At 43.6% G+C, this 18,305-nt stretch overlaps 1 protein-coding gene across 2 annotated transcripts; it reads right to left on the reverse strand.

Annotated features, from left to right (window-relative positions):
• Window positions 1-221: 221 nt before the first annotated feature.
• Window positions 222-17,385, reverse strand: ZNF365 (zinc finger protein 365). Of its 2 annotated transcripts, XM_059851120.1 has the most exons (5): window positions 16,393-17,385; window positions 7,170-7,350; window positions 5,124-5,161; window positions 3,855-4,005; window positions 2,531-2,654 (listed from the first exon to the last, which is right to left on the reverse strand). In XM_059851120.1, exons 1-4 carry the CDS (start codon window positions 17,115-17,117, stop codon window positions 3,897-3,899), a joined length of 1,053 nt encoding a protein of 350 aa, XP_059707103.1. In that variant the 5' UTR covers window positions 17,118-17,385; the 3' UTR covers window positions 2,531-2,654; window positions 3,855-3,896. The 2 variants fall into 2 exon arrangements, with proteins under 2 accessions (XP_059707102.1, XP_059707103.1); XM_059851119.1 differs by lacking the exon at window positions 3,855-4,005 and having other exon boundaries at window positions 222-2,654; window positions 16,393-17,300.
• Between the last annotated feature and the right edge of the window lie 920 nt (window positions 17,386-18,305).

An 18,305-nucleotide genomic window follows, 5' to 3' on the forward strand; every position in this document is an offset into this window, starting at 1 on the left:
TAGAGTAGGAGAGCAGCAGGTGACACCTGTGAGCTGTGCAGGCAAGATGGAGCAGCTGGCTGCAGGTTAATTGCTGGGAAGGGTCACAACCTGACTTCACTGCCGTGCTTTATCTGAGGGATAAAACAAAGTCCAAGCTGCTGCTGCTTGGCTTTTTCTGTGCTGCTTCAGAGGCTTTTGTAAGAAACAATGTATTTGACAAAGTTAAAGGACACAGTAACTGAGAAATATATCTTTATTATTAGAATGTTTATGTTCTAAAAACTTTTATCTGGGATTACAGTACAATCGAATTTCTTTCTAATTAACTAAACTGGCATTTGTTTAGCAAGTAAGTGTAAATTAGACTTTGAAAAGTTTAAAAACATGCAACTTCTCTTACTCTTTTCCTCTTCCTCTCCCAAAAGGAAAACTTACAATCAAGATTTTGGCATGATAAATAATAAAATAAACATCTCATTTGTGAACTAGTAGTTGCACTTAACTTTGGTGACTAACAGAGTAGATAGGCATTTAAAAATAAAAATATTCTTTCAGTGTCAAGTGGCTAAAGAAAGGAATTAATATATTTTACTTTATTATCTTTCTAATGTTCACCTTCGTCATCTTCAAAGAAGGTCCTTTTTTCAGGTGTGTGGAAGGATGTGGGAAGTAACAGAAAAAACTGGTTCAATTTTAGCTTGCCTATAAAAGTTGTTGAAACACACAATCTGACCTGAGCCCATGCAACACAATGAACAATTCCTTTTCACCACACACAATGCCTAGCATGAAGCCAAGTGTGGCCTTGTGACATAGTTAAATAAATATTGAAGTATCATTACAACCTAAATACCTGAATTGGTTTTACACTGTGACTTTCTACTGAAACAGTGTTGAGAAACTTTAAACATATATCTGATTGTTCCATATACACTATTTAAAATAAAAGTGAGGAATAATACTCTTTCTTTTCTCTGCTACATTCTGGGAGCTCTGTACACTGACAAATGTATGACATCTGTAGTTACCTGATCCTAGCTGACTGATTGGTCATCTTCTGCTTTAAAAATATTGCAACTCGGGTGCTTATTGCAGCAGTAATCATAGTGATACACTGTCTTTTAATAGTCAGTTCTGCTTACAGACATAGTTATAAAAAATGAAAAACATTTTTCACAAATCTTTGTACACATACTGTAAAAATCACCTTCCACGTAAACAATTTACATCTGTTATGAGCATTTAAAAAATAAATCACATAGACCTGTGTCACCTATCCTTTCTTTTTCTTGAGAAAACAAATCTTATCAGTAACATCATCAGGATGTTCATATCTGTAAACATGGCATGAGGATTCATGTTACCAAAATACTGTACACACAAAAAAGTCATCTTGATAAATAAACTCTCTGATAAATAAGGATCCTTTTAATTGGCACAAACCAGTGTAAACACACACATTTGTGTTCTGCAGTCATCTCTAACTGCCTTGCACTTGGGTTCTTAGTTCAAAGTCAGTGATCTCTCAGCCCTGTAAAGATTCTTCAGAGATAAAAATGTGAGGGATTTGGGTTTTAATCATGGTTATTTGGGCCTCTCATGCCTGAGACCAAGCCCAGAGACTGAACACAATGCCATGCAGTAACACACTGCTTTAGCCTGTCACTTGCTGCACCACAGCTGATAACCTGCTGCTGGCACTTGGCACTGAAATTCCTCCTCTGGCCCAATTTGGCCTGTGCGTGTCAGGGCAGCTTCTGGTCTCCTTGCTGAGGGACACCTCAGAGGAGCCCAGACTTGTACCAAATAGACAACATGGCTGCTGGCAGGATCAAGTAGTCTGATGTATTTAATAAAAGATGGAAATGTGCTTATAGCCAAAACCGTAGGGTAGCAATCTAGTGCTGTAAACAGCCTTCAAGCGACTTTGAGTAGGCCTTTTGCATCTAAGTATGTCTGTTAGTCACTGATCTTACACCTACCTAAGCTGGAAGATTGAATATTTTGGTGCCGATTAAATGGATTCCTCTGAACTTCAGGAATAACACAGATGGAAAATAATTTACCAGTTGGTTAGAGCATGCTGCCACTAAAATAATTAAACATACAGCCACAGTACTGCCCAGCAAGATAACTGCAGTCATTTAAAATAAGCTCTATAAATGACAAAATAAATAAATAAATACATTAATAAATAGAAAAACCCCCATGTAAACTGAATAAAATGTCACTTCTTTTATAGCGCCAAAGAGGGAATGGCATAACTAAGTAATATAAAACTTCCATATGTATATATTTCTATATATTGTATCTGATATGTTTTGGCATGGCCAGATGGATAGGAAAAAAGTAGGATGACTAACTTCATTCAATATTTGTTGTGTTGAAGCCAAGTTCCTGTGTTGCTGTATACTGCTCACCGTTCCTGTAGCGGCTTGGCCTTCTTACCCATCTTTGATTTTGCACTCACTTTCCTGGCAGAGCAGACTGGTTCACCCTTCTTCTGTGCTCTCCATATTTCTCTTGGGCAATCGACAGGTTCATAGAAGCATTTCACTGGCTGCAAGCTGGCTTTTTCATCCTTTGCTTTTTTCAACAAGATCCTTCCTTTTTGAAAGGAATGAGGCTTTGCATCAGGGATGTTGTATGAACCGTGTTGACTTCCTCTGCTCCTGAAATTAAAAACAGTGATTATTAATAACTATTATTCAGTCTTGCAAACTGACAGGTCCCCAAAATATCCCAAACCCTTACATTTTTGAAAACAAAAATAGTCTTGTTTTACAGAATGAGGCTGCATGTTGAAAACAGAGTTGTAAGATGAATTACATTCCTTAGTATTCAAAAGCATTCCTCATTAAAATAACCCCTACGTGTCTTACTGGTGCACTCTTCATGTGTGTTCATCTGCACTTTGATTCTGATCAGTATTCTGCTGATTTTGGAGTGCTGAGACCTTACTGAGGTCTATACTTGGTGATCTGTTGGGATTTTAAAGATGCACATGTTCACATTCTGCAAAGAATGAACATCCCTTGGTCTTTGGAAGACCACACAGCAATGGTAAGAGTAGAAAGAAGGTGCAGGAACTGTAGGTACTTTGTCGAATCTCAGGGCTGCCCTGGACTGCACCCAGGCCCCAGGGAGCTGCTGCTACAAATGGCCAATAGCTCAGGAAACTCCACGCTCTGCCTTTGTGCTGACCACCCATCCAGGGAAACTTCAGCTTCCCTTTTAGGCTTTGATTTAAAACAGGAGAAGAAAGGGGAATACAAAAACTGGTGGGGAGAAGGGTATGAAAGCTTAAAGACCAAAGTAAGCTGAATTCTTTGTTCTCTCTGTGTTGGTTCAAACCCAGCAAGATTTGCAGATATTGGTGAGCTCAGGTGGAATGACAGCTAAGTGCCCAGTGCTGCAAAGGCTGAACCATGCACTCTGAAATATTACATCAAAACTGCTGTTCCACAGTTTAGCTAAGATCATTATAGTCCCTTTTAACATAATGTTTTACAGCAGATCCATTAGTGTAACAGCAGAACTATGAATGTAGGGCACCAGCTCATGTCCACCCGACTCCTGTGACTGAATTGAAGAGCGGATGTGCTGATGTACACGGGATCCCACAGGGCTATTTTCCATAGCCTGTTATTTCTGAAAACCATATATCTGTAGTATTACTTCTTGGACTTAAATCATATTGCACACTTGACAAAGCCAGTTGTGGAAAAAGCTGTGGTTACTCACATGTGTACAGTGTAAACCCTCCTGCTCTTTAGGAAGATGAGAAGTTTGTCATGGAAGTCTGTTGGTATGAGGCAGTGAGGGCCACCTATCATTGTAGGAACTAAGCCTTACCTATGTAACAGCATTACCTGGTTGGCAGTTTTGCTAAGCAGATTTCACTACGGGGAGGTTTAGGGGGGTGAAATGCGGTGCAGGTCCAAGCTGGAGCTTGCAGGCACTGTGTCATCCTGGCCTGGTGCAGGCCTGGGCTCTGACCACTTGCTGGGGTTTAGGAATGACCTGTGTAAATGCAGAAGTGTTGGCCACTCCAGTTTACCATCAATTCTTGGGGACTGTTTTTTCCAGTCCATTACTTGGTTGTTGTTTAAAGATGCAGTGTTCTGTTTTGCTCAGATGTTGTTATGGTGAAGAAGCAACATCATTTATTCCCAAAGCACACACAGGCATTATTGCAGGTGATGTTAGGCTGCACTGAATGAAGCTACTAAAACCAGAAGGTCAAGGTCAATATGATCTCAGGGTCTATCTAAAGGGGCTAAACTGTACTTAAATTGAACTTTATGGCAGAAAAGATGGATATTTGTCCCCAGTTCACAGTCAGGGTAAGAAAGTAGCCAAGATGGAGGAAGATGCAGGTCACTGCATCTGAAATGCAAAGCTGCCAGCTCCAGATGCAGGAAGTGCTTTTTTACTGAAAGCAGCAGCTCTGCAACATAAGTGACTGTAGGGAGTCTGAACTTCTCCTCACACATATTCCTAATCTGTTGTGTCACAGAGAAGGACTTGTGGTGGTGCAATGGGAAAAAGTCCTAAACTTGTGTCGCCGCAAGGAAAGGCTGCCCTGAAGAAGGGTGCACTGCCCGACTGCCACTTGGCCAAGCAGCACGTGATGCTCCAGACCACCTGCTGGGACTCATGACCAAGTCACAAAGACATGGGAGACCAGCCCCAATTAGTTCTGTTGCTCCCAGGACAGCTGCTTGAGTAACCTGAGATTGTTAGTGCCCATGCTTTGTCAGGGCACTTGTTTGGTGATATGATTGTTACTGTCAGTTAGGAAATGACAACTGTCTCTCTCCTACCTACAGAATGTTAAAGATATTTTCATCTGAAACTTGGACTGTGTGAGCCAAAGAGATTCAACTCCTGTAGCTTTGCAATAGGCTATTATAGTCAGCAGGAAGGAGTAATTTGTTTAACAGAAAATTAGCATTCTTTATTTCCTTTAGAGAATATCTGATATTAGTTTAGTTTTAGCAGAAATCTGGTTTTCCTCAATTACATGACATAAATAGAGACCATATGCAGGTCCCAACCTATAAGGTAAAATGTAAAAACAGAAATGCAACCCTGTCAACTTATTGCATTTAAGTTAAAAAAAAAGGAGATATACATACAGGCATCTGGGTTTCTTATTTAATGAAATGTCTGTAAACTGCAATGAAAACAAAACCAGGTTATTACTATTACATTTTCAAGTAAGTAAAGTACAAGGATAAAATATACACAATCTTTAAAATTGTATTTCCATTCTCACATGTTAAAACTAGAACATTCAGGAAAGAAACAAAAAAAGCCATCTCTTTTACAGATTACTACTTTTCCATCTTATGAACATGTTTTTAAAATTCATAATGTGTGAGTTGTTAGCGGTTGGATTTTTCCCATTATTTTTATTGTAACTATAATCAAAGTAAATTGCTAAAGAAGTGTGGGCTGAACAGAGATCTTTCACATTAGATTAAACAGTATGGATACAATGAGAAGTAATTATTGTGTTCAAGATAATTAATCAAGGCCAGTGGCTGAATAAGCTGTATGAAATTAACTTTCTCTGTTCCTTTAATTTTCCAGTGATACATTTCCTTTACACAAGTGGCTAGGAAACTCCAGCTATAAGCCCTTGGCTCTGCCAGACTTGCACTGAAAGGTGGAGGGCGAGGACACAAGCATTTCTCTCCCCCTCCTGCAAATCCTGAGACCAGCTACGGACAGCATAGCTTCAATGCCAGGCCAAATTTGCATGACTTCATTTTTTACAGCAGTTTGGTTCACAGTGTGGAAACACTTTGTGTAGTCCCTCTTTTGGTGGGGGTTAGAAAAGGAGGTGTTTAATGCCAGCCCAGCTTAAATTGATTTTTCTTTTTAGTACTAAATAGGTTCTTTGTATTGTGCTCTCATCAGAGCTGCTACACTGAGCCTTTGACTATCATTTAATGAAGTCACTGAGACAAGCAAGTCAGATTTGGCATCTGAAAATGATTATGTTCTTGTAAATGTTCCTCTGTCCCTGGTATTGTCCACACTGTGCAGATGGATTTTTGCCCAGCCTGACTTTGCTTGTCATCTGTCTTGGTTGGTGTCTGGAGCCATCTCATGGTGTACTTTCCTGTACCTCCTGAAGGTCAGGATGGTCAATATTTGGATGAATGACCTTAGAGGAATGCTGAAGTCACCCAGAAAGCAGGGCAGGTGCCTTAAAAATCAGAGCCTTCTCCAAGGGACACTGCTGAGCCTGGCATTATGATAAACACATCCAGAGCAAGAGAGATGATTTAATATTGAGGCCCATCTGTACAGTGCTCCATAATCTTCGTACAGATACTGTCTGAGATGCCTGCACTGGATTTCAGCTCATCTACCTTTATTCAGGTCTTACCTAAAGCTTGTTGTCTTCCAAGTAGCTCTGGGAACATTTCCTTTCCACCACTGCATACCTGTTCAGTGCTGGGCATGATCAAATGCCTTCTTCTCACATCCCAGGGTGAGCAACTACTTAGTACAGGCAGCACGGGCTAGTCAGTTAAACTGAAATGTTCCTTGGAAGTCCTGTGCCTAAAACTTGTCATATAAATGTAATGCGTTGTAGAAAAATACTGAGTTTAGGTATTAAAAATGAGGGCTTTTAAAGAAATAATGTATTTTAAGAAGTGATTTTAAGAAGTCCTTGGATTTCCAATCCATGGGATACAGGCCGGTGGGAATCCATTCACCATTTCTAAGAGTCCCATGACAGGTAATGACCAGAGGCAAGATGATTTGCCAGCAAGCTGATGTATCACCTATAGGGATCTGTGTCTTTCCTGAAAATCTTCAGGCATCCCAAAAAGACTGCCAAGTCACATTAAAAAAAGTGTTCATGGCAAAGGCAACAGCAGCAATAGCCAAAACTGGAAAAATTTTAAATATCTATCAAACATTTCATTACTCTCTGCTCTCCCTTTATCATCTTTGGCTGTTGCTGCTCTTATGTTCTGCTCCTTTCCCTTGTGTAAAGTGGCAGTTTAAAACACAAATAAAACACACCTAAAGAAACATTTCACAAATGCACATCTGCCTGCAGTAGTGCTTAGTCTGAGCCACTGAGCCCACCCATATTCCAAGTGAAGAGCTTTGGCTGCAGGGGGAGGGTGACAGCAAAGGGAAGGGCTCTGCTGGCTTACCACGTGCTCGCTGATGTCAGTGTGGTTGCACACCATCTGCTGGTTTTGGTAATATTCTAGCTGCCTTTCTGCCAGATCCACGCGCTGCAACAGGTTCTCGATGAAGTGCTGCAGCCTGGCTTTCCCCCGCACTTCTTTTTCTGCTGCTTCTTCCAGGAAGTGGTTGAAAGTAACAACTTCTCTGCAAGATGGAAACATTGCAAAGAGGCCACATTTAGATAACAGCAGCTCCCTGGTCTCACCCTTGTCAAAAATTACTGGTGCTTCTCCAGTTTGTCATGGCAGTAGCCTGTGGTGGCTAATTACTGTCCTCCACCATTGTCAAAAGAGTTCAACTTTTTTGTGAACAAAGTGAAGATCTGGAAGCCTGAATGCTGAATTTAGGTTTATTAATAATAGGGCATTATTATTAATTTAGGGTAGTAGGTTTGGGGTGGAGTTTTTTCACATTATTTGGTGTCTTGGAATTAGTCTTTAGTGGTCCACAGAGTAGAAATATGATTAAGCATCACATCTCAAATTATGTGGAGACAGCTGTATCTGCTTTCTCTTTTTTTACTTAACCACGAGAATATTAGCTCTGAAACATGAAGAGAAACAGATCAACTCCCAAATTAATCTTTTCATTTCATCACAATCTAACAATGGTCACTTAATGTTGCTGCTGGGGTGGTTTCTAACTCAAAAGAGCTACTGTGACCATTAAATTTAATTTTGACTGCATTACTACAAGTATGTCCAAGTGTGGTGTTACGACCTGGAGCCAGAGGGAGCATGGGAGATTAACAGATAATCTACAGATTATAGACCAAGGAGTATATGTGTGGGAAGAACACGTTTTAGGTAAGGAGTTTAGGAATGTCTTGTCTGGTAACCCAACTGGAAGAAACAGAGAGCACCAGTGACTGTGAAAGCTCCCAGCTGAGCCATTGCTCGTTTCTAAGGTCTCTGCATACTAACTATCAGTAATCAGGACACCACTTGGACCTCCAATATCAAAGGGACTATTGGGTGGAAGAAGTTTGGTTGTAGATTGAAGCACAGATTACAAAAGAAGACAAATCTGAACATGTAGGACTTCCCTGGTTAATAAATGCCTGGATAAATATTTTTTACTCTGCCAGTGAAGCCATGGTAATTTTTGCTTTGTACAAAATGGGTGGGAGTTGAGGGAACCTGCCAAATGAGAAAGGGCATGATTGCTCAGTAGAAATACATTGCCTGAGGAAAAAGCATTTAAAGTAGAAACTATGAAACAGTTTGTGGCAGAAATAACCTTTCAAAGCTTAGCCTGCTTATAACAAATACAAAGTTTCTCTGCATTTCCTTGTTTTAGCTCAGCATAGTTGTAGTCAATTGGTTTTACATAGTATATTTGTTTCAACAGTGAGCTGCTTTGTGCTAAGAGTCACTAGTGGTCAGCCCTGGAAATTCACCACCTAGGATTCAGGCTGTGCCTACCTGCTCCAAACTACAGCAGAGTTCTGTTTGCATGGCTGATCTAATGGTAGGAATCAGGTAAAAACAAGCATGTATTGTTTGGATGAAGAACATGGATGAATAATAGTTTATATTAACTCACCCATAAAATCTGGCTTAAGAAACAGAGAGGTAACTTGTTTGTTAAACTCAGCTAATCCATTTCTTTTCAAGGCTCTGAGCAGTTTTAGTGATTATTAGCTTGCCCAGAGCAACCTGATACTAGAGAGCCACTCAGGAATGCTTAGGGAGAAGCCAATCTAAACTCATTAAAGTAAATTTTAGGGCTTTATTGTCACCACGCTGTAAATTCTTTGACTTCATAACTTATGATTAACTTCACTTCATTAGTCAGTTCATATAATTTTGGGTTAATGTAGGAGCAACCTGAAGTCCTTGCCATTTCATCAGGGTCCTCTTTTACAGGGGACAGGGAGCTCAAAAGGACAGCAACTCAGCAGGCTGGCTCCAAATCCCTCTCCTTTTGGGTAAGAAAGAGCTGTGCACAGCCTGGCAGGCTGCTGACCCTCCAGTGGGAAGGTGGGAGTGGGAAGCTGCCAGACTGAGACACCAGGATGACTGACTCCCTGGGAGGGACAGCTTCTGAGTTTTGCTGCAGCAGGAGGCCACAAACATGAGTAACTGGCATTTTCAAAAAGGGTGATAGTTTCAAGAATGCTAGCATTTGTTATTATCTCAGCCAAGGTAATTAGAAAGAATTCATTAGTTGCCTGTTCTATGGCACAAATAATCACCAACAGATTTTCCTTTCCTACAAATGCCTCATTAATATACCATAAGGAGGCCAGGGGAGAGCAGAGTTTTTTTCAGGAAGATCTAGATGACTATCAGGAGGAGAAGAGACTCATAATGTCAGTAAATTCCCAAGCATTGTCCTTGCTTCCTAGACTAAAGATAACTTGGCATCCTACATGCCATTATTTGTAAGAACTGTTAGCAATAGTAGCATATCCATAACTTCTCTCTGTTAGGCGCCTTTGTACAGCCTATGAACCTACCTTTAATAACTTTAAACATTTTCCTTTGGGCTGAAATGCACTCTCTAAATTCCCTTTGGAAAGCCGGGAGCCAGAACACACCCACACACTAGGGCTCTGTCACACACCTTGCACTGATAAGCAGCACTTCTGTTAGTTCAGCTACTTTCTTTGTTTCCACTTCATTCTCATCTCTCAGAAGAACAAGATCAAGCCCTGAGGAGTGACTGCTAATAAGTCTCTCTACTTGCTCCAACACTTCTTCCTCAGAGAGCTCACTCCTTGCCCAGCTATGCCTTGGTTACCTGAAGGGAGCTCCCAGAAGAATTTTTAGCCTCCTCCCACAGTGAACAATAGGGAAATGGTTCAAAGAACTCCTGTAGCTTCCTGCAGCTGCTGTTTATCTGTCTAATTGCCCTTCTTGTCTCTTGCAGTTTGCCCAGACTTTTTCTTAACCATACTGATGACCCTTTCCCTTTAATTTTATTTCTGGATATCTGCTGTGATGATTTTTTTTTTTTTTTTTTTTTTGCTTATGTTCTTTATTTTACTTTCAATTTATTTCTCCAGATCTCTGACAAATTTTTCAGGATTATATGACAGGATTCTTGTCTTTCGCTCTCTACTCTCATGCTTGTGGAAAGACGGATGTTCACAGAGGTCTGACACTACTCTTCATGAAGTCAGGGGGAAGCTGAAGCCATGAATATCGTGGGGCCCATGTGGTAGAGGCATAAACCAGAGCTCAGCAGCATGGGCCTACTGGGCTCTGTGTCTTGACAGCACAGCCTTGTGAGCAGCATTCACCTGAAACAGGAACAACTTTGTTAAAGCCTGGCTCAGACCTGAGGTGTTGCCCTTTCTAACAAGAGGTCTCTGCTACCCTGCAATGACATTCTACATCTGGAGCACTTCTGTTATACTGAGGAAAGGTTACATGGAGTTATTAACTCCCCCTCAGAGCTCCTCTGCCCTCAGCAGCATCTCTTTACTGCTCTGCTCCTCTGCCCAGCAGACTCCTGCCCCCTTCCACCCAGCTCTGCACCCTGGCACTTGCTTATAGGGGTAAGCAACAGAACCTGACACTGCTTGTTCTGAGTGGTGTAGATGATGCTCAATGCACTCTAGATCTCTTCAATTTCTGTAATCTCATCTGTTCATAGTTTACTATACCAACACTAAGGTATACTGTATGCAAAATGTTTACAGGGCTGTGACTGGGCAGCAGGGAGAAAAGTGGATTTCTTGCTTTGTCCTGGGGGATGCTCTGTCAGATGAAACCTTTCAGGAAGAGGTAATTGCTCCTGCTGCCTGGAGAGCAGGGGGTGTATTGAGCTGCCAGCAGCAGGGTGAGGCAAGTGAGAAGGAAAAGACAAGGGGGATGCAACCTGGGAGGTGTCCAAGAGGAGCAGGAGATGCCTGTCCTGCCATTGTCAGAAAGTTCTTCGAGAGCCAGAGGAGTCCAAGGGAAATTTATTGCAGTACAGCAGGCACCTCAGAGGTGTTCAGCTGAAAAAACAAGTGCAGGGGGAAGGACTCACTGTAAGTAAGAAAGGCTTGCTGCCAAAGCTTTTATTTTAATCTGACTCTGCCAGGCAGTTCACCTGTTACAGTTAACTAGACTTAAGTAGTTTGGCATTTTGCATCCCAACTGCAGCCTAGCCCAAAAACTTCTTTATGGAGGCTGTTACCATGGAACAACTTGAGATGTGGTAAATAAAGTTATAAATCATAGGCTGACTAGGTGCCATTTATTCTTCTGCCTTTACCACTGGATTATTCAGTGCTCCTTTAGCATGAGTGAGCTGCAGCTTTTGTTTACTGGAGCAGTTGCCAGCACAGGGATCCTGGGAGATGCTCAGTGTTTGCATGACTTTCAGCAGCTAAGAGTGACATACACTGACTAAATGCAGAGGGTGGGACAGCTCCAGCTCCTTAACACCTGACAAGAAGGGCTAATGAGTTCTCACATTGCAACCAAGCCCTCCCACAGATGCATAGCACTGGCCCCAGGACTGTGCACAGCAACACTGACACCTGCAGCTGCTCTGGAGGTGGAGATAAGCACAAGGCTCCATGCAGGTTTTGCATCCAATACCAAATCACTTTAGAGAATCCCATTTAGCATAACTCTGCCTAAAATCCATGGAAAACCAAACCATTATTTTACCTGAAGGTGGGAAAATTCCTACCACAGTAAGTAGTAAAGTGATTTACTTCTCAAAATATTTAATATGTATATTCATTAAGTATTAATGCCACTGACCTTATCCATCACCCAACTGGTGTTTTTGTCTGAAGGCTGCTGTTATTCATTAGCTTGCGGTTTCACATTACCACACCACTAAAAGCACATTTGATTTAAGAGATTCACACCTCCTCCCTCAGAAAGTTATTGTACCCATTCAGAGGGCTGTGTTCTAGACCAAGCCCTGAATTCACTGGGGTGACACTGAGGATTGTAAGCTTTATTTCACATTCTGTGGGACAGTCATGCTATGCTTAAACCTGTGCAGCTGCATGGGGGGGAGTAATCTCTTGAGTAGGAAGATGAAAGAGAACAGGAAAGAGGGAGCAGGATTACCTAAAACTGAGGGTGGAAGAACGATGTGTAATTGTAGTTGCTCAGTACTCTGCTTAAAGCAAGTCAAAACTGTTTTGTGGTACAATTGAAACCCCTTTTTAAAGGAAAGCTGTTTTAAAGCACAAATTGCAGTAACCTCTGAAAGCCAGCTCTTAATGCCATTGTCAAGATGTTATCTGCACAGAAAATTTCATTAATTGCAAATTTAAGGTGAAGCCACTGGCAAGAATAACTACTGCCCACAACAGCTACTCTGAATTAATCCTTGCATTCCAGGCTATGTCAAAGCAGAGGCATGACCAGTCTCAAAACAAGTACATTAGACTGGTTAGAGAAATTACTGTCAGAGATATGGCAAGGTACAACATTAATGATCTTTATGATTTGGAGACAAAGTGAAGCTGTTTAAGTTACCATTGAAGGTAGAGTCCAGCCAAAGACCATCCCTTCTTACCCTGTTCAAACTTACTGAAAATCAAACACTAACAGTTTCAATTTTCTTACATAACATCCAGAAACAAGCCTCTCAGTGTCCTCTAGCAGTTAAGTTCATAGCTGGTTTTTGTTTCAATGGTTTTCTTGATATCTTATTCAACAAAGTCTTAGGCCCTTTAGGCATGCTTCTGTGTTATCTTTAAGATCACAGCGCTCACTCTGAGTTGCATTCTCCTCCATCAAACATGGAATAACCCCTTTCAGGGCACATTTTCTAATTAAATAATTCCTTTGCTCAGCAGCTCTGTGCTTAGAGTAATACTATTTCAACTATGTATTAGTATAGTCAGTGTTGTACCTCCAGCTGCCCTACTCTCAACAGAGTTCACCCCCACGAGGGTCTCACACCAGTATCAGCACATACCTGCATGCATATTGGCACTACAGTTTTTGTAAGGAAACAAAGAAAATTTAACTAAAAAGGTATCTTCACTTCATTGCTGTCTCTGTTGGACTGCTAAAGGCCTTATTTAAAACAAACAAAAAATAATCAGCTGACAAGTGTAAAGAAATAACTCCACTGATCCTACAAGCTCTTCAAATAGGCAGCCCTGTTCCAGCTGATGGTCTAAACCAACACTCAGATGTTTCAGGGAAGGTGTTTTCTTTTTTCTGCTGCTAAGACGAAAAGATTTTCTGCTACACTAGCTCAATACCAATGCTAATTTTAGGAAAAGTTATCCATATTCACAAGATTGCTTGTGGAAAAAAAAATCCAAAGAAACTGATGAAAGCATTTATTTCAGAAGGTCAGCAAGTATCAAAGCAGTCCCTAAGGGATGCCTTTGACTTTCCACAATCTGCAGTGAGAACTGCTTCTGCAATTTCCATTATGCAGTCTTGTTTGGCTTTCTAATCATCTGGACTTCTTCCAGAAATCAAAGCCAAAGTTGAGATCCTCCTTTTCTGAAGGACAATGTCTTCTTAGCACACCAAGTAAGTTTTGAACATACAAAGGGCTGAATATACAGACAGGTCTCAGAGTTTAGCAACAGCCCATGAGAAAGCCAGACAAGTGCCACTGTTGTTACCAAAGTCACAAACTTTTTTCTCTACTACAGCACATCAACCTACTAGAGTAAAGATAACTGTCCCAGGCATTTTTAGAGAATCAACTCTGAAAAGCTGCTCTAGAACTATCAGTCTGCTCTTACAAAGCATTTTTTATACCTACCTTCCTTCTCAATTTGCTAATTATACTATGTCTTTCAATTGGAAAGACAAAAAGTGCATTTTTCTATGGCACTATCCCTTGTTATCCCCCAAGATGGGAAATGCAGGAATCATCTAAATGAGAAAAAACCCAACACACTTGCAGTTTTTCCTAAGTGAATCCAACCTATTCTTTCACCCTGCCTACCCTCCCAGTGTCCTCAGAGTAACTCCAGAGGCAATGCTGTGGGGCTGAGCACAGACACAGGCAATAACATATTCTGACTACCCTCTTCCCCCTTGGTACTCAGGGCTGCTATTCTTCCATCCTATCCACTACCATGCATTACACACATTTACCTTTAGAAACTAACACACTACTTTGTAAGAGCTGTTCACTCGTTCCTATTGCTGCACTTGCTTTCAAGTCTTTTTGTTGAAAGTGGAAGCAAAACCCTAAAGAGCAATACTCTGTGAAGTATTCTGTGAGTACTCTGTGAAGGCTCTTGTGCAGCTGCCTCTTTTGGTTAGTGTTTCTAGCCAAGTAACCTTCAGCCTTCCCTGTAATATCAACTTAGGAGCTACCTTATCATTTGTTTATGCATTCACCCTCCTCCTTTCAAGACAAGAATTCTAACAGCAATCACCTGAGCTCCTGCCCCTTTCCTGAGCCTGGCAAAGTTCTAGTGTGAAGGACAATGTTTTCCCACTTCTCATTCTGTATTCAGTATTTTCTGGCCTCAGAACACCAGCCTGACAGTGCTGCTGGTAAGTAGTCTGCCAGAGCACGTGGCCTCTTCTTTGTTCCTTTTTCTAATACAGTTAAAAATCCCAACTTTAGCTGTCTTTTTCCTTTCAAAGATCAGTGTCCTTTGCCATCCTCCCATATCATACCCATTCCTTCTACCCAGATGACTCAACTGCCCCTTTCCTCTTTTCTCACAAGGTCTTTTCTTCTTCTGCAGCATTGCAGAACATTGGGTTTGTTCCACTGAATGGTTTCTTTCTCCCAACAGTCATTTTTTTCTTTTTGGGATCCTAGTCTTAATTTTTAAAAATACAATCTGCCTTTAGTTTGGAGTAAGATTCATGCCACTTAACTTGAGATATCTGAAATTCTGCATCTAGCCTAAGAAAGCTACTTACCTGAGGTCTCCTGGTAGCCTGCGGAGGGAAGAAGGACCTTCACAGAGCAATCCCTCCCGCTCTAAGATACTTTTCTGAAGGAAATAGGATGACTCACAGAGTGAAAGAGCCCAGGAGGGCAGCCTGGCTAGATGGGAATATCAAAACTGCTTGAAACTATTTTATCTTCATGGCTTCCCTCCAGCATACTTCCAAATCTGCCCCGGTTACACTATTCAGCTTCAGCTTCACCTTAAGTCTTTCACTCTTCTCTTCCATGAGGATCATCTCATACTTTAAAATCAGAGGTTCTGTTGAATATCCCTTCAAGGAAGATCTGAGAGGCTCAAATCCCACCACCTTTATGTATCCCCTCTTCTGGAAAATCTATAGCTCATGCATCAAGATAGATGGCTCCTAATGATGTGGGAGCCATCCTCATCTTTTCTTTCTTGTCCTTAGACTGCAGGAAGGAATGATGAAACCCCTCCAAACTTCCTACACTGAACTCCTACACCAGCCTCCTTATTTCTTGTAAGATCAGTGTCATGGCAACTACCACTTCTCATCTTCCTTTTGTAAGCTGATGAATTGGTTTAGAGGCATACCATTACCAAGGCTCTTTATTTCCATTTCTCTAAAATAAGTTGTGTTGCTCTGAAAAGCCTGAAAGGTTTCAGCAAGTGCTGAATAAACTAAGTAGTTAATGTATAAATTATATATCAGCTATCACTACATTTTTAATGGATACATCATGAATGTATTTTTAGATGCCTTAGGTTAGTCAGAACTCTGGCATCTGCTTCCCAATCCCATATAAGTGATTCCTGTTCCACAGTTCTGTGTCCATCTAAAACACTAGACATGAACTACTTGGACATGGCCTTTTCAACAATGTCCCCAGTAAAGCTTCATTGATGCACAGGAGACTGTGACACTCCACAGGGTGACCATGGTGAGAAGGCTTAAGGGAAAAGGTGCTGTTAGGTACTCTTGCATACTTCATCCAGACTTATCCACCCATCTCTTCTTAAAAAGACAATGCTTTAAAGGTGGCAGTGTAAATCACATTGCATGCGGATGAGAGCTTCTACTTGTCCCTACCCCCATGAAACCAGAGGCACAACACAGGCATTGGAAAGTGTAGAAGTTAGTCACTGGGGAGCCAAGCGTGAAAGCCACCTGCTCAGGGAGCTGTCCACTGCCTTGCAGGGGACATAGTCACATGGGCTATAACTCTAGCAATATAGTGATCTAAAGCGGTGTGCTCCAGGCCCTTCCATAATCAGCAAGCAACTGAGCCATTCCCTCTCTTCTCCCCCAAAGGCTGTCACTCACGCAGGAGCTGGCCAGCCCTCGCCAAGCCATCGGCACTCGCCTCCCCACTTACTCCTCTTTCCGGTGAAGCTCCTCCTCGGACTCGCTGAGCCGCTGCTTCAAGGCTGCGATCATCTCCACCGCCACATCCACCTGCCTGCTCAGGGCCCGCTCTCGCCGCTGCACCTCCTGCTTCTTCTGGGACAGCTGCACGAACGCTGCCCGCACCTCCAGCAGCTCCGCCGTCTTCTGGGACAGCTCTTTGGTAAGCTTGTCGATCCGCTTCTCGATCGTTTTGTCCACGGCTTCTACCATCCTGTTAAACTTTTCTCTGACGTGTGCCTCGAAGGAGGCTTTGGAATCAGCGGCCGAGAGGCCGGGTTTGGAAACCTCGCTGGGAGACTCAGCCGACACATAGTTGGCCAGGTAGGAGCCGGGCCGCTCGGCTGCCAGCTCCCGCGGCTGCTCGCCCTTGCCGCTCCCGCAGGACGCGCCGCCCAAGTTCAGGTAGGGCCCCGCGGGCTGCGCGGCAACGCCGCCGGGGCTGCCCGGGCTGCCCTGGGCTGCGGGCTCCGGCGGAGACACCAGCTCCGCGTCCTTCAGCGGGGAGAACAGGCTGCTCCTGGCCAGGAGGCTGCTCTCCTGGAAGCTGTGGCTGTACTCCAGGTGCACCCGCAGCGAGGAGAGGCTCCGGAACCTGGTGTGGTCGCCGCATCGCGGGCAGCGGAAGGGGAGGCTGACGCCGCCGAGCGGCTCCGGCCAGGGGTGCCCGCCTTCATCCCGGGCTGTCTGTTGCATTCCTCGCCGGAGGGAACGGTCCGCGTCCGCGCCCCACGGGAAACTTGGGAAACTTTCCCGGCGATTCCTCAGGGGTACTGCGCCATCTCCGCCCGGGGACGCGCCCACCCAGCGCGGCGCTCCAGCCGCACGGCCCCGCCGGCCCCGCTCGCCTCGGCGCGGCTCCGCTCGCCTCGGCCTCCGCCCGGGCCTTGCCGGAGCGGAGCGGCGCCGGGCCCCGGCTCGGCGCGGGCCTCGGCCGCCCGCAAGGTCGCCGCACTCACCCGACTTGTTGCTGGTGGCGGCAGCGGGGCGGCGTTTTCAGCAGAGCCGTAAATCAGCCCGCGGGGCGGGGCGGGCGGGGCGAGGATGCGGAGCGGGGAGCGGCGGGGACGCGGGGATGCGGAGTCGCGAGCGGCGGGGATGCGGAGGGGCGGGGATGCCCGGCGGGGGGTGCTGCGGGAGGGCGTGGGTGTCAGCAGCCGACGGGGGCACGATCCCGGGGCCGGAGTCGCTCCCCTCGCCGGAGCGACCTCCTCCTAACCCGCCTGCCGTGAGCACCTGGCCGAGGGCGTTCGCGGGGTCCTGTCAACACAGCAAAGCAATGAGTGCGCTTCGCGGGGTGTGTTGGGGTGATGCTGAAGGATAACGCAATTTAAAGCACTTAAGCATCAAGACAGGACTGGCACATGCAAATAAGTATAATCTGGCTTTGACTTTCAGGGGTATTCAGGGCTTTCTGGCTATTTAATGTCCAGTAAGTTTTGTAGGGTTTTTAGTTTGTTCACTTAGGGTTTTTTTTAATATGACCCCAATTTAGTCTCAGTATTTAGGGAGGCGAAGCAGTAATTGTTGCACTCCCATTTAGAGTATGACAAATGGATGTCATAGACATACAGAACCGTTTGGGTTGACCTTCAGAGGCCTTCTAGTCCAATCCTCCTGCAATAAGCAGAAATATCTTCAACTAGATCAGGCTGCTCAGAGCCCTGTCCAATGTGCCCTTGAATGTTGCCAAGGATGGGGCATCCACAGCATCTCTCAAAACCTGTCCCAGTGTTTCACTGCTCTAATTGCAAAAAATTTCTTCCTTAGATCTAGTCTAAATCTACTCTGGGTCTAAACCCATGTGATTGATGTTAGAGAACCCTGCCAATAAGCCCTCTGAATTCGGAGATGTGCTTCTTAACATTTTTTATGCCACAGATG

The sequence above is a fragment of the Haemorhous mexicanus genome, chromosome 7 (assembly GCF_027477595.1).
Source record: "Haemorhous mexicanus isolate bHaeMex1 chromosome 7, bHaeMex1.pri, whole genome shotgun sequence".
Lineage (NCBI taxonomy): Eukaryota > Metazoa > Chordata > Aves > Passeriformes > Fringillidae > Haemorhous > Haemorhous mexicanus.